At 32.3% G+C, this 17,766-nt stretch overlaps 1 protein-coding gene across 1 annotated transcript; it reads right to left on the bottom strand.

The window, feature by feature from the left end:
- Positions 1-15,399: 15,399 nt before the first annotated feature.
- LOC145796294 (peptidyl-prolyl cis-trans isomerase-like) lies at positions 15,400-15,870 on the bottom strand. Its single transcript, XM_082881374.1, has one exon. The coding sequence runs from the start codon at positions 15,868-15,870 to the stop codon at positions 15,400-15,402; it is 471 nt and encodes a 156-aa protein (XP_082737500.1).
- Between the last annotated feature and the right edge of the window lie 1,896 nt (positions 15,871-17,766).

Below are 17,766 nucleotides of genomic sequence, written 5' to 3'. Positions count from 1 at the left end.
GTTATTTGCCATTGTAAGAGAATGATTATTCCTTAGGTGAATTTAAGAAATAATCATTCAATTCCATTCCAACTCATTCCTATGAACCAAATGGAGTGTTAGTGTATTTAACTTGCTCTTTATTTTCCTTCTTATCAAAATGTTGGGTAGATTATATTTAATTCTTTTACACTTCAATTAAAATTTCACTTTGTGCAATTATCTAAAAAAATTACAAAGAAACATTATTGAAGATGCAATCTATATGTGCTCACAAGGTTTCTATCGACATCTCTTCATTCTTCATGTAGGAAAGATTAAAGGTTCAACTCTAATTAAAGGTAAAGTCAAGTAAAAATACTTTTTAGACTTGCATTTATGAAGACAGTGTGACATCTCAATTTTTTATCAGTAGGAATTTACAGCTATAAAGTGAGTGAATGAATTCTTATCAATAAGAAATTACTGACCAAATATTGGTCTATTTTGGAAAGTGGGTTATAATTCACTTTCCAGATTATAATCCACTTCCTCTCTCACAAAAAAATTATTTATAAACAACTTTTCACTAAAAAATTGATTATAACTATCTTTTCAAAATAACTCTATTATTGTGGGAAATTTTTTTGTGAGAGAATGAATTATTTTTCTATTAATAAAACTTGTCACAATCAACTCGCAATCAGCAATCATCGCTAAGCAACTGTCTTTCAACAACTTTTTTTCCCACCCAGTAAAAGTATGCCGCATGTACGTTCGCCCAAATCATCCTTGCTTGCAGTTCACCAAATAACCGGGGTGGGGAAAAGAGATTGTGATCCACTTTATTGTATATTTGTAAGAGTGGGAAAATAATTTTGAATTGTTTATGTGATTTAGGAGGTTAAATCACATCTGAATTTGATATATTCGAATGAGAAATTAGAATCTTCTATGATATCAAGTTACTTATTTGGATAGAGATTGTGATCGTCTCTATTATATATTTGTAAGAGTATTATTATTTAAAATAAAAAAATAATTTAATTTTTAAGTTTAATAATATGATAATCAATTAAAATATTAAAAGTAATATAATTTTTCATATATTCTCTAATTATTAATAAATCATATCACTTACATATTATTATGTCTAGAAAATAGATCTATAAAATGGACTTATATATCATGTTCTTATTTATAATAAAAAGGTTTTATTATATCATTTAATAATAAGTGTAATGATTTTTAATTTAAAATAATTTAAGATTTATTATATCATTTAATAATAAGTGTAATGATTTTTTTTTAAATTTAAAATAATTATAAATTTTTTTTTTATTTTTATTTTATAACCATTAAATATGTAAAAAAAAATTCTCCATAGAGAATATCGTAGTCCGTTACTATAGCAAACCTCTAGATTTTGCTGAGCTCGACTTTTGGTGTTATTGAAAATTGACATCCTACGATTTGTAGGTTGATTTTATTTTAGTTACTTCGAATTATCGGTTATGATTCAATCTTATAATTGTAGATACGATTATAATTCACCATATATATATACTAGGGTATGTTTATACTTGAAAGCACGATATAAATAATATTAGAATTAAAATATAATTGTAATCTAAATATTATTTAAATTTATTTTTTAATTTGATAAATTCATAAATTTATTATAAAATTTTGGAGTTCTCATAAAACTCCTCACGAAAACTCATTTTTATTTATACAATATATAACAAGATAGATAGATGTACGTGGCATATATGCAATTTTCACGAGTATACATACAATAATGCTTTTGCTTATATAATTATATGGAAATTGTATGTATGCCCATAATGTCATAGTGTATTATGGGCATACATATATTGTATAGAAATATGTGTAAAATATATTGAACAAAAAAAGAAAATAAACAAATAGAAAAAAAAAATAAAAATGAGAGAAAATAAAAAAAATAAAACAAAAAGAGGGAGGAATGTGGGATTACTGGATCATGGAAGGATGTGTGAGAAAATGAAAAAGTAAGAGAGATAAACGGAAAAATAGAAAATGTACATGTAAGAGATTTTTTGAAAAATATATTTCAGCTATTGTTTTAAAATTTAAACAGATCTGAGCCATCCAAAAGTCATAGTAGGACAAAAATATGTTGAATATTTAAAAACCTTCCTATTACAAACAGTAATTCTGAGATCGCAGACTTTTTCATATAATACGAATAAAAATAAGTGAATAAAAAGGAAAAAATTAAACAAAATATATAAATAGAGAGAAAAATAAAAATGGGAGAAAATAAAAAAAAATAAAAAAGAAAAGAGAGAGGAAAGTGGGATAAGAGAAAGATGGGTGAGAAAAGGAAAAAGTAAGAGAGAGAAGCGGGAAAATAGAAAATTTACATGTAGGATATTTTTTGAAAAATATATCTCAGTCGTTGCTTTATAATTTGAATAAATATGAGGCATCCAAATGTCCTAGTAAGACAAATGTCAAATTCAAAAATCATCCTACTTTATTATATAGATATTGAAGATTCATACGAGATTTAAATTTATGAAATCTGTCAGGTATTCAATATATTTAAAAATGATAATTAATTGTTCAAATTCATTTAATTTGTGGACTATAAAATTTGTTAATTTAATCTCTACTACACACAGTAATATCTGGCTCCTAATTCTGAGATCGCGGGCTTTTCTATATAATATGAATAAAAATAAGTGAACAAAAAGGAAAAAAAAAAAAATACAAATAGAGAGAAAAATGAAAAATGGGAGAAAATAAAAAGAAAAGAGAGAGAGGAACATGGGATTATAAAATGATGGGTGAGAAAAAAAAAGTAAGTGAAAGAAGTGGGAAAATAAAAAATATACATGTAGGATATTTTTTTTAAAATATATTTCAACCGTTGTTTTATAATTTGAATAGATCTGAGCCATCCAAATGTCCGAGTAGGACAAATGTGTGTAGGACAAATTCAAAAACCGTCCTGCTTTATTATATAGATGTTGAATATTCATATGAGATCTAAATTTATAAAGTCTATCATGTATTCAATATATTTAAAAATAATAATTAATTGTTCAAATTCATTTAATTTGTGGACTGTAAAATTCATTAATTTAATCTTCACTACACAGAATAAAATCTGGCTTCTAATTCTGGGATCGCAGACTTTTTCATATAATATGAATAAAAAATAAGTGAACAAAAAGGAGAAAATAAAAAAAAATAGAGAGAAAAATGAAAATGGGAGAAAATAAAAAAATAAAAAGAAAAGAGAGAGGAATAGAATGATGGGTGAGAAAAGGAAAAAGTAAGAGAGAGAAACGGGAAAATAGAAAATGTACATGTAGGATATTTTTTGAAAAATATATCTCAGCCGTTATTTTATAAATTGAATAGATCTGAGCCGTTCAAATGTCCTAGTAGGACGAATGTGTGTTGGATAGATTCAAAAACCGTCTTGCTTTATTATATAAATATATATAAGAATTGCTTAATTGCTTGAGATTTGATTTTTCCTTCTGATTTTGTCATTTTATTTTGAATAATTTACAATGGTGTCTTATATGTTGAGTAAAGGTTTTTTCGTAATTACGCAAACATTCTTAGTTAATTATGCAACAGTCTTTTTCATAATTATGCGAATATTCTTGGTCAATCATAAAACAAGTTTTTTTGTAATTATGCAAACATTCTTGGTCAATTATGAAGCATAATTCTTTATTTTTTTAACAAATTACAAATAAACCTATAAAATTTGTTTAAAATATGAATCGGTCATATAATACTAGAAATTAAAATTGCCGTTTGTTATAAATTTTCATGTGACACAATATTTAGCGGAAAAAAGAAAAAAAAAAACCAATTCTCATATGCAATAATAAATTATCAAAATTGTTTATTGAAAAATATTTCTCATATCATTAAAAACTGATAATTGACTTAATGATTTATTTATTAACAAAATGGTTAACTAAAAAATATTTTTCATACCATTAAAAATTATTAATTTACTTAATAAAATTGGTCATTTGTTATGCGAGTATAATTTATGTATTAATAAAATTAGTTATTTATATATATATATATATATGTATTTTCTTTTGCTTCTTTATTAGCTTAGTGAATTATTTTAGTAGTTTTTTTTAGATAGGAGAATTATCTTAGTATTTATTTTATATTTATCAGCTGAAAAAAGTTGCACACCATAATTTTTTTTATTTATAAATTCGGAAGAAATTTTAAAGACTCATAAATTCAACCAGGATGATATGATAATAAAATTGGAGTCTACGTTATTAAGTGTATAACAAATGATGGTCATTTTCTTACATGTCATAAATTATCACTTTTTATGACATAATTTTGTATGCCGTAGAAGGTCATTTTTAATATATTTATGACATACTTTGTATGCCGTATATAATCTTTTACAGCATTTTCTTACATATCATAAATCATTACACTTATTATGACACAATTTTATATGTCGTAGAAGGTTATTTTAAAAATAATATATATATATATATACAGGAATATAACATTGCCTAACAGTATGTAAACAATAGCTTATAAAATGCAACATGTGAACAAACCAAGTAAGCAAAAAAATCTAGAAAAATGCTTGGGAGCACTAAGGCCAAGTTTGGGTAGTTTAAAAAAAGTCAAAAAGTCAAAAAGTTACTCAAAAAGTTAAAAAGTCATCACTATTCACCAAAAGTCAACAATTACGGCTGCACAATTCCCAATTCTAATTTTCTCCTACAAACTAATTTTTACAATTTTTTATTACACATTTTTTCATAAAAAGTCAAAAAGTTAACCCAAATATTCATATTTTCAACTTCAACTTTTTAGTCTAAAAAGACAAAAAGTGCACTTATTTAGTCTTCCCAAACTTGGCCTAATTAGTGTTCCCACTAATTAGGTAGCAGTGGGTTCCGCCATTAATGATGTGATGTTTTGGTCTTGGAGTTGTATTTTTTTTTTTTTTTTTTACTTTTTTAATGCATTAGTGCTATTAGTGGTGATGTTTTTAGTGGGATGAATCATTGTTGAAAAATCTAATATCCATACACCAAACTACTTGCATATAAACTTCCGTCCTCAACTTCTATCATATCAACTGATAACAACCTCAAATATACAAACCAAGAAAAATATCCAAATCATAAGATTTACTAATCTCTAAAATATGACTTTAAATATCCAAAAAGCATAATTACAAATTGTAAATCAATTAGTCTAATATTAGTCCAAAGAATGAATTGACTAGGCCATGCAATTGTACTTCCTATATTGCATCTTAAAGATCATACATTTCATATCACATAATTCTATTATATATCTAATTATTTATTCTATTCAATTTCATAAAACAATATTTCAATTTTTACAAAATTATCAAAATACAAAACTGAAATATACTATAATAATAGCCCATGTCTTGCATGGGCCTTCTTAAACATGTATATATAAGAATCACTTAGTTGCTTGACGTTCGTCTTTTCTTTCCGATTTTGCCATTCATTTTGAACAATTTACTAATGGTGGCCTATATGTTGAGTGAATATTTTTTCATAATTACGCAAACATTCTTGGTCAAGTATCAAACAGGTTTTTTTCGTAAATACGCAAACATTCTCGGTCAATTATGAAACAGGCTTTTCTGTAATTACGCAAACATTCTTGATCAATTATAAAATATAAATCTTTTATTTTTTAATAAATTACAAATACACCTATAAGGTTTGCTTAAAATATAAATCAGTCATATAATACTAGATATTAAAATTATCATTTGTTATGAATCATAATTTAACACAATACTTAGGGGAGAAAAAAAATCCAATTTTCCAATGTAATAATAAATTATCAAAATTGGTTATTGAAAAATATTTCTCATATCATTAAAACTATTAATTGATTTAATGTTATATTTATTAACAAAATGGTCATTTGAAAAATATTTTTCGTATCATTAAAAATTGTTAATTTACTTAATGATTTACTAATTAATGAAATTTGTTATTTGTTGTGCAAGTATGATTTATGTATTAACAAAATTAGTCATTTGTATATACATGTATTTTCTTCTGCTTCTTTATTAATTCAGTGAATTATCTTAGTAGTTTTTTTTTAGATGGAAGAATTATCTTAATCTTTGTTTTATATTTATGTGTTGAGAAAAGTTACACACCATAATTTTTTTTCATAAATTTGGAAGAAATGTTAAAGTCTCATAAATTCACCCAAAATGATATGATAATAGAATTGGAGTCCACATCATTAAGTGTATAATAAATTAAAAAATGATATATATCATACCATATAATTCTATCATATATCTAATGATTTATTATATTCAATTTCATAAAACAATATTGTAATAAACACAGGCCGTTGTAAACTAGTATATAAATATATACAAAAACCGAATAGCTACTTGAGATTCGTCTTCTTTTTCTTTCTTTTTTTTTCCAATTTTACCCTTATATTTTGAATAATTTACTAATGATGGTCTATATGTTGAGTGAACGTTTTTTTCGTAACTACGCAAACATTTTTGATCAATTATGGAACAAGTTTTTCTCCATAATTACGTAAACATTTTTGGTCAATTACGAAACAAGTTTTTCCGTAATTATGCAAACATTCTTGGCCAAATATGAAACATAAATCTTTTATTTTTTATCAAATTACAAATACACTCATAAGGTTTGTTTAAAATATGAATCGATCATAAAATACTAGAAATTATAACTATCGTTTGTTATAAATTTTAATTTAACACAATACTCAGGGGGGAAAAAAAACTATTCCCCTATGCAATAATAAATTATCAAAATTGTTTATTGAAAAATATTTCTCCTATCATTAAAAATTGTTAATTGACTTAATGATTTATTTTTTAACAAAATGGTTAATTGAAAAATATTTTTTATATTATTAAAGATTGTTGATTTACTTATTAATAAAATTGGTCATTTGTTATGCAAGTTTGATTTATGTATTAATAAAAATTAGTCATTTGTATGTATATGTATTTTCTTCTGCTTCTTTATTAGTTTAGCGAATTATCTTAGTAGTTTTTTTTCAATGGGAGAATTATTTTAGTATTTGTTTTATATTTATGTGTTGAGAAAAGTTACACACCATAATTTTTTTCCATAAATTCAGAAGAAATGTTAAAATCTCATAAATTCACCCAAATTGATATGATAATCGAATTGGAGTCCACATCATTAGGTGTATAAGAAATCAAAAAATGATATATATCATACCACAAAATTCTATCATATATCTAATAATTTATTCTAGGAGATTTTTTTAAAGTCCATGGTATTAAGATTTTATAGTATAAAAGATACCTAATATTTTCATAATGTCTAAGGTCACCTCAACATTGATCCAGAGAATTTCTCTGGACGAATTTTCTTTGGACTTCATAGAGAAACTTTGGACGAATTTTCTTTGGACTTCACAGAGAAATTCTCTTCACAGAGAATTTCTCTGAACAAATTTTCTTTGGACTTCACAGAGAAATTCTGGTTCACAGAGAATTTCTTTGGACAAATTTTCTTTGGACTTCACAGAGAAATTCTTGTTCACAGAGAATTTCTCTGGTTGAATTTGTGTGGCTTTGTGTGGCTTTATTTAGAGAAAATTGTGTAGAGAAAATTTATGTGGCTTTGTGTGGCTTTATCCAGAGAAAATTTATGTTGCTTCATGTGGCTCTATCCAGAGAAAATTTGTGTGGCTTTGTATGGCTCTATCCAGAGAAAACTGTGTAGAGAAAATTTGTGTTTTTGATCAAACCAGAGAAAATTGATTAAAAAGGAACCTCAAGATCAATATATACCCAATCATTATCAAATCAGAGAAAATTCATTCAAAATCACTTCTTTTTTTTTTCCTTCCAATATCTGAGCAAATAAACAAATTAATAAAGAAACTGAAACAACCAAATATCAAAAAGGAACCAATACATCTCTAAGTTTTCCAGAAAAAATCCACAGTGTACAACCAGAGAAAATTCACACAATGGCCAAAATCCAGAGAAATATTCACACAGTGGCTAATTTTAGAAAAAATTCACACAGTGGCCAAAATCCAAAGAAAATTTACACAAAATCTAGAGAAAATTCACACAGTGACCAAATCTAGAGAAAATTCACACAGTGGCTAAATCCAGAGAAAATTCATACAGTAGCCAAAATCCAGAGAAAATTCACACACCAAAACTCACACAACCCAAGTATCGAATCAGGGTTATAGTGAACTTCGTATATAGAACTCAAAATCAAAATATGTAGTTGTAATGAAATGAAATGAGAGTAGATTGAGATTTGAGGGGGTTAAAAGGATGAACCTGCAGTGACGGCGTCGTTGGGAGTTGAGGTACATGTTGATGGGTTTGGAAGGGTTCTCGGACTTAAGGCAAAGAAACTGAGTGACGACGACATGAGTAGTGTTGTCGGAGATAGGGCCGTTGATATAGATGATTTGTTCTTTGAGAAAGCGAGAGAAGATATCGTAGGCTTTCTCATCTCTAGAGGAGTGCTCAATCACCATTGGTTTCAGACTGTAACCCCTTTGACTCGCCGGAGATGGACTCAATGGGGTGGTCATCCACGGCAGAGCTTACTGATTATACTCTGGAGAGAGATAGATCTAGAGAATGAAAGAGAGAAAGATCTAGGGTTTTAAACTGGTAATTGAGATCGACGAGAGAGAGAGAGAGAGAGAGAGAGAGAGAGAGATAGAGAGCGTGATATATCAAATTTCTCTATGATGGACTTTAGATATCAAAAAATAATATTGTGAATCTCTTACATTACTAAAAATGGAAGAGGGACCTTAGACTAAGTTTCCCTTTATTATATTCAATTTCGCAGAACAATATTGTAATTTTTTAAAAAATTATTAAAATAGCATGTGCCTTGCAAATATACCCATAAGGTTTATTTAAAATATGAATCGGTCTTATAATATTAGAAATTACAGCTATCGTTTGTTATAAATTTTAATTTAACACAATACTCATGGAAAAAGAAAAAAAATCCAATTCTCCTATGCAATAATAAATTATCAAAATTGTTTATTGAAAAATATTTATCATATCATTAAAAACTATTAATTGACTTAATGATTTATTTATTAACAAAATGATTAACTAAAAAATATTTTTCATATCATTAAAAATTGTTAATTTACTTAATGATTTACTTATTAATAAAATTAGTCATTTGTATATATATGTATTTTCTTCTGTTTCTTTATTAGTTCAGTGAATTATCTTATTAGTTTTTTTTAGAAGGGAGAATTATCTTGGTATTTATTTTATATTTATCAGTTGAGAAAAGTTACACACCATAATTTTTTTTATAAATTCGGAAGAAATGTTAAAGACTCATAAATTCACCTAAAATGATATGGTAATAGAATTGGAGTCTACATCATTGGCTATATAACAAAATCAAAAAATGATACATATCATACCACATAATTCTATCATATATCTTATGATTTGTTTTATTCAATTTTATAGAACAATATTTTAATTTTTAAAAAATTATGAAAATACAAAACTTAAATATACTGTAATAATAGTCTGTGCCTTGCACGGGTCTTTCGAAATTAGTATATATATATATATATATATAAGAATCGCTTAGCGGATTGAGATTGGTCTTTTCTTTCTGATTTTGCCTTTTCACTTTGAATAAATTATTAATCGTGGCCTATATGTTGAGTGAAAGTTTTTTCGTAATTACGCAAACATTTTTGGTCAATTATCAAATAGGTTTTTTCGTAAATACGCAAACATTCTTGGTCAATTATCAAACAAGTTTTTCTGTAAATATGCAAACATTCTCGGTCAATTTATGAAATAGGTTTTCTCGTAATTATGCAAATATTCTTAGTCAATTATGAAACATAAATATTTTATTTTTTAACAAATTATAAATACACCCATAAGGTTTGTTTAAAATACAAATAAGTTCTATAATACTAGAAATTACAACTATCGTTTGTTATAAATTTTAATAATACTCAGGAGAAAAAAAATTATTCTCTAATGCAATAATAAATTATCAAAACTATTTATTGAAAAATATTTCTCATATCATTAAAAATTATTAATTGATTTAATGATTTATTTATTAACGAAATGCTTAACTAAAAAATATTTTTCATATCATTAAAAATTATTAATTTACTTAATGATTTACTTATTAATAAAATTGATTATTTGTTATGCAAGTGTGATTTATGTATTAATAAAATTAGTCATTTGTATGTATATGTATTTTTTCTTCTGCTTCTTTATTAGTTCAGTGAATTATCTTTGTAGTTTTTTTTAGAGGAGAATTATTTTAGTATTTGTTTTATATTCATGTGTTGAGAAATTTACACACCATAATATATATATATTTATTTATTTATAAATTCGGAAGAAAGGTTAAAGTCTCATAAATTCACTCAAAATGATATGATAATAGAATTACAGTCTACATCTTTAGATGTATAACAAATTAAAAAATGATACATATCATACCACGTAATTTTATGATATATCTAATGATTTATTATATTTAATTTCAAAAAATAATATTTTAATTTTAAAAAAATTAGTAGAATATAAAACATAATGTAATAATAGCCTTCGCCGTGGACCATTATAAACTAGTATGTGTATCTATTTTATTATTAAAAGGGAACACCTACTTTGGAGTCATGAAGTTATGGTCTCATAAATTTTTATTGTTTTTTCTAAAATAGCCTTAACTTCTTAAATAATTATATTATTTTAAAACTTATACCAATTTATAATTAATGGTCAAATCATAAATTACTAACTCACTAAATAACTTCCACTTTTTCTCTTCTCATATTTCACAAATTGCTGTGTAGTTCCACGTTTCACCATCTTCTCTCTCTCTTTTTTTTCTTTTTCTTTTTTTTTAAATTTATAACAAACAGTTGTGTAAATTCCACATTTCACCATCTTCACTCTATTCAAAAACTTTTTATTCTTATTTTTCTTTTTGGAGAAAGACTGTTCAAGTATTCAAGATTTCTTTCTTTCTTTCTTTCTTTTTTTTAATTGTGTGGAGGAAGACTATTCAAGAACACTGCAATCTTATAGTTTTGTTGCAAGTTGATAGAGTGATTGTTCAAAATATGTATCTACCGCTCATGTTGCACGGTAAGTGTAATGTTGTTAATTATAATTTTTATTTTCTTCATTAAAAAGTTTCGTTGTGTAGTCAGGTTTTTGGGAGAAAAAAAAACAGAATATTAAAAATTTGTTTGTTTGTTTTCTTAATTTTGTATGTGTGTGTGTTGTTTGAAAAAATCAATGTTCTTAAAATTTCTATTATGTTATCAGGTTCTGTAGCTTTTTTTTTGAGGGGGAAGGGGGAGGTTTCTTTAATCTTAAATTTGTGTGTGTGTTTAAAAAAAAAAAACAATGTTCTTAAATTTTCCATTATGTTATCAAGTTCTTTGGGGAAAAAAAATACAGAATAATAAATATATATATATTTTTTTGTGTTTTTTGTAAAGAAAAAATTCATTGTTCTTAATTTTTTTTTTAAAAAAAAACAAAAAAAAAACCATTTAAAAAAGTACATATTTTATTATTGTAAAACGAAAATCCATATGATAGCAAATGCAGCACAACGATAGTAGAAGGGCGTGAGAGGAGCGATGACTCGCAATGTCGTCCAAGATTTTGTCTACTTTCTTTAAAACAAAGCATGTTTTTCCCTTTCTTTTTCAATCTCTTATGCATATAATCACTCTGTTTAAACCCATTTGCACCATTTTCTTTCTCTCAATTTTTTTTTTTAACTGAAACTTTTTCCTCTCTCAATTTTCTTTTTCTTTTATTTATTATTTGAGTTCTAGCGTTGGTTTTTTTTTAAAAAAATAAAATAAAATAAAATAGTTTTTTTATTTTTTTTCTGTCAATCTTTTAACTGAAACTTTTTTTTTCCTCATTTTTTATTTTATTTTTTTATTATGATATATCAATTGTGATCAATTAATTCTCCACGGTTTTTCCCGTTCTTTATCTCAACCTTTTTTTTTGACTGATTTTTTTTTTTCTCTTTCTCAAATTATTTTTATTTTATTGATGGATTATTGTAGAGTCCCCCCTCCCCCCCCAAAAAAAATATAGAGTTGAGTGTGCTTTATTTTTGCCCAAAGTTTCTCTCTCAAATTTTCTTTTTATTTATTTATTTTTTTTATTATGATATATCAATTGTAATGAATCAATTCTTCGTTGTTTTGTCCAATTCTTTCTCTCAATTTTTTTTGATTGAAACTTTTTCTTTACCAATTTCTTTTTATTTTATTTATTTATTATGATATATCAATTGTGATGAATCAATTCTCCCCTATTTTTTCCAATTCTTTCTCTCAATTTTTTTTGATTCATACTCTAAAAAATATAAAAATTAAAAAACAAAAATAAGATACCTTGAGAAATTATGTACAAATGTAGTTTTAAATTTTATTAAGAAAATAAATTTACAGATAATAAATTTATAAATTTAGATATATTTTTTTCTCTCCAAAACACATACACAAATTTAAGAATAAAGAAAAACCCAAATGAGAAATCCAAAGTCGGTGTTACCTTTTAAAAATAGAATAGACAAAAGATAATAGATAAGGAGGACACCAAAAGTTATTAAATTAAATATATATATTGAGAGGGAGATTTATGATCTGGAATTGGGCCGAGGTAAAGGCCGAGTAGGTTGAGAGCCTAATGGTGCATCGGGCCGAGATGACCGGCGATCCGCTTGGAGTTGGGCTGCCAGGAGTTGGACCGGGCAGGAGTTGGGCCAAGTATGTGTGGCCCAGTTTGGAAAGAAGCTGCTCGGCAAGGCAGTGCTCGGTTGGACTGAGCTACTTGATCAGGCGATGGTGGAGCCAGTCAAGCTGAGTGACCGACGCTCGGAAAGGCGTGGTCAGCCGAGGTAATCGTTTGATCGGCAGGAAGGCCGACCACAGGAGGTGCCCCGGGCTAGGCTTTGCCGAGATGCCGCCCAGCCCGGTCCTCCTTCGTCTAAGCCAGTGAAGTGCTTGGGTATGAAGCACAGCACGGCCGTGGATAGAGAAGCTCGGCTGCCGAGCTCGGGCTGAGAAGACAGGCAGTTGAGATTAGGTGATGTTCAGCAAGGTTTATGCTGACAGATGGGATAGCGGAGCCACGTGTCAGGAGATGACTGGGAGTGGATATGGGGCGCAGAGGGTATATAAGCATGTCTGCGCCCCCCATACGCGGACAGACGAACACTTTATAAGGAAATTCTTACATTCAAACACTCCTCCGTCTCTCTCTCTCTATCCTAAGGTGTGTGTTAACTTGATCGTCGAAGGGTTTTTCCGGCCACACACCGCCGGGTAGCTCACTGTTATTTGCTCGCAGGTGATCGGACAGAAACGGAGCTCGGAAGAAAGGAGTACGGGCTTGCCGGAATATTTGTTCCCCATACAATTGGCGCCGTCTGTGGGAAACTTGACAGACAAAACCTTGTCTTCCAGGTTCATCTAATCGCCGTCCATGGCGAACAACGACGAGTTTCCGTTGTCTGCCATAGACGGAGCCACCCCGGAGTTCACCCGAAGGGGAGAAGGCCCTCCCGCCATTCATCCAATGGCGGACTTGGGGACGCCCACCGGAGGACAGTCAGGAGACGCGCGGGATAAGCGCGGAAGAAGTCATGGTCATTCACGGAGTCCAGACGGTCACCGGCGGAGGAGAGACTCACACGCCAGACGTCTGGAAAATAATTTGAGGGACCAAGACGCTGTCATCCGGCGAATGGCGGCGGAGATGGAGGATGGGAGACCACAGTGAGCGCACCCCATCCCGCCGTTCAGGCGGTCAGAGTCAGCGACGCACTCAGTCCATATCTATTACCAGGAGTTACTAGGTTGGTGATTCCGACGCGCATGCAGAAAAGTCTAGCGTGCAAGACAGCACCTACAAACCCTCACGTCCGGTGACGATGTCGAGGTACTCTTACTCCGCTCATTCAGAGGATTTGCAGGCGGTCTTAGAGGAGCGGGTTCGCCAGCGCGAAGCTCAGAGAATACCGGCGTTCCAGCGGCTATCCTACGGGGTTCACGCCAGCGAGGAGGTCGGAATGCCTCCACCTCGCCAAGCAGTGCCACTCTTTGAAAATACGGAGTTGGCCAGGCTGAGTGCCACCCTTTTTTCCCTGGAAATAGAAACAACACCGCTTCCGGCAGGCTTCCACCAGCCTAAGTTCACACTCTACGACCGAAAAACCGATCCTTACATGCATGTGAGCCACTTCTGACAGGTTATGGCCGGACATAGGCGAAATGACGGACTCATGTGCTTAATCTTCCCGTCAAGTTTAGGTGAGCTGGGCTTAAAGTGGTTCGAGAGGTTGCCGGAAGAGAGCATACAAAGGTGACATCAGTTGGCCGAGGCGTTTGTTACACGTTTCAAAACCAACACAAAAACACTAAAGGAGGTCGATCACGTACTAAGTGTCAAGATGGAGCCGAGCGACACACTGAAGGCATACAACTCAAGGTATTGGGAAACCTTCAACGAGATCTTGAATTGCCCGGTCAAACTCGCAATCACGCAATATAAGCGTGGTCTCCCGGTCGGCCATAGACTGCGAGACTCGCTTACCATGCACCAACCGACCTCCATGGGCCAGCTCATGCAGCGGATCAATGAGCACATCTGAGTAGAGGATGACGCGTCAGCATCTACCGTGAAGGTAATTCCGGTAGCAACGGACAAGAAGACAGCAGGCAAAGTGCACGCAGTTGGGCAAGAGTCTAGCCGCTCAAGCGACCGAGTAGAGGAATCAGATCGTGGCTCGAATCGCAAAAACCGGGGTAGAGGACGTCGGAATGACCGGGATGACTACCCCCGAGATGACTTAGCGGATGCAAACAGAAGATTAAAGGCAAGGACTGGCATCACCACGGTCTTTGTTAGAATTTCCCATCTTTACCTTCACCTACTCCACTACACACTCCACTTCACCTACCTCCACTTCACCACACACTTCCCATCTTTACCTTCACCTACTCCACTACACACTCCACTTCACCTACCTCCACTTCACCACACACTCCACTTCACCTAACCCACTATCACCTCCACTACACCTACTACCACATTTTCTTCTATATATAGATTGTATAGGAATTGTAATTAAATCAATCTTGTAATCTATCAATCAATAATACATCATTATTTTACATGGTATCAGAGCGATAAGATTTAGGCATATACTCATTTCTTTCCGGCGGGCAGCCGGCCGGCAACCTTGCCTTCGCTGCCCGCGGGAGTTTTTCAACAACATCACCAAACCAAACACCAGAAACCATATTCTTTATCACTTTCTCTCTCTACAATAGCACGTACCAAGCAAACTGCCCGAAAATCCACCGGCGGCAAGGCACCCAGGAAGCAACTGGCGACCAAAGCTGCCCGGAAGTCAGCTCCGGCGACCGGAGGAGTGAAGAAGCCCCACAGGTTTCGGTATGCTTCTTGACGAAGTTCTCGTCGGCGAACTTTGATCCGTAGATGGATTCGCCTCCTGTGCCATTTCCGGCGGTGAAATCGCCTCCTTGGCACATGAATCCAGGAATCACGCGATGAAACGACGAGCCCTTGTAGTGCAAAGGCTTGCCGCTCTTTCCAACTCCTTTCTCGCCGGTGCAAAGTGCACGGAAGTTCTCCGCCGTGCGGGGAGTGGTGTCGGCGTAGAGCTCCATTACGATCCTCCCGGCCGGTTGACCTCCGACGGCCATATCGAAGAACACCTTGGGGTTTGCCATTCTCTCAGAGCACTGAGCTTCTGATCCGAAAGCTCCCATTTCAGAGGCTGGTCAGAGAGATCGCTCTGGTTTTTTCTTTCTTCTCCAGTTTGGGTTTCTGCTAAAATGACTGTCTTCTTAGTTTCAATTTCTCTCTCTCTCTCACAGTATCCCTCTCTTTCCTTTCTTTTTATTTTAATCTTCCCATTCCCTTTTCTCCTTATTATTCTATCCTCTTTTCCATTCTCCATCCAAAACCATTATCACACATCCACCGCCCATATCCCCCACTTTCTTTATACCCATCTTTTCTTTTATTTTATTATATATATATATATATATTAAAATAATCAATCATAACATCAAACCCCTCTGCTGATTCCACCCATGTGAGCTTGTCCTCTCTTATTATTATTATTATTATTATTATTATTATTAAAAAAAAAAAAAAACAAACAGGCAGACGACGAACTTGCACAATAGACTCATTTTATTCATATCAGGATCAACTCCGATCACCATTTTACACAAAAAAAAAAAAAAACACAAAAACAACAACAACCTCATCCACAGGCGGAATTTTTTCTCCTCTACTCTACTGCAGGTCTCTTCTTTTTGCCTCCGTCCTGGGCAGCCCTTGCCGGTGTTGTCTCCATATTTCCCACTCCACTGGGCATGATCACTACTCCCTGCTCCTCCACTGCAGCATATGGCGGCCCTCCAAATCGGAACATCACGGTGGCCTTCCGCTTCAGTTCCTTATTTTCTGCCTTTAGCACACTGATCTCTGCTCGCGCATCCTTATACATGCGTTGGAGCAGAGCCAGCTGGGAATTTAAATGCTGCACCTCATTTGTCCTACTCTGCAGCCGGTTCGACAAATTTGTGACCGTCGTCATGGTTTCCACGCATGACTTCAGAGTATACTGATTAGCCTCAATATCAGTTTGCACCGCCATTTTTTGTTCCACCGACCGCATCGGAAAGTTCAATGGAGCAAAACCAGAGGTGTTTGGTTGAGGTTCACTGGCCACCGCACCAGTTATTTCTCTTGTGGGCTCGTTCAGTTCTGGAAAGAGCGTGAGCAGGTTCTGGGTAGCTGGACGGGAAGAAGAGGCCATGTTTTTGGGTTGCTAAGTGTTTCAGCGAAATAGCAATTTCAGACTGGTAATGTTCGGAAGGGTTGGTGACAGAATGGCAACAAAGTGTTCCACAGTTTCTCTCTCCGCAGAGGCAGAGTTTTTTCAGCAAAGGGTTGGTTTCAGAGGTTTCAGAATGGTATGCCTCAGCCTCAGCCTTCGTCTTGGTTAAATAGCCGAGGCAGCCACGCGTATCGCGCGCCTCTTGCCGCCCGACAAACTGGCACGCCTTTTCATGGCACATCTTTTGACAAAGTGGACACGCCTTTTGATGGCACGCCTTTTGACAAAATTGGGCACACCCTTTGAGGGTGCAACTTTTTAAGGGTCCGACAAGACTCTGTAAACTGTCCCGACATTGATTCCGGTTAGCTCCTTTATGGGTCCGACAAGACTCTGTAAACTGTCCCGACATTGATTCCGGTTAGTTTCTACAAGGGTCCAGCAAGACTCCGTAAACTGTCACAACATTGTCTTCTACAACGGTCCGACATGACCCCATAAACTGTCTTCTACATCGGTCTGACACCACCATACAGTGTCCTCTACAACGTTATGACACCCCATACAGTGTCTTCACCAACGGTCTGACACGACCATACAGTGTCTCCTATCCTTTTTTATTTTTATGTATTTTCTTGTTTTGTTACTCTCTCCAAACTCAAGTTGGTTAGTTTCTCTCCTCCTTGAGTTTGCGGGGGGCTGTTAGAATTTCCCATCTTTACCTTCACCTACTCCACTACACACTCCACTTCACCTACCTCCACTTCACCACACACTTCCCATCTTTACCTTCACCTACTCCACTACACACTCC

Source organism: Camellia sinensis, chromosome 7, assembly GCF_055761805.1.
Source record: "Camellia sinensis isolate YWXY chromosome 7, ASM5576180v1, whole genome shotgun sequence".
NCBI classification, from domain to species: Eukaryota; Viridiplantae; Streptophyta; class Magnoliopsida; order Ericales; family Theaceae; genus Camellia; species Camellia sinensis.
The sequence above is the reverse complement of the archived record's forward strand: the minus strand, read 5'-3'. Positions and strand labels throughout refer to the sequence as shown.

Excerpts from the sequence above, each read along its gene's own strand:
- LOC145796294 (XM_082881374.1), bottom strand. The coding sequence starts at position 15,870 with ATGGGAGCTTTCGGATCAGAAGCTCAGTGCTCTGAGAGAATGGCAAAC.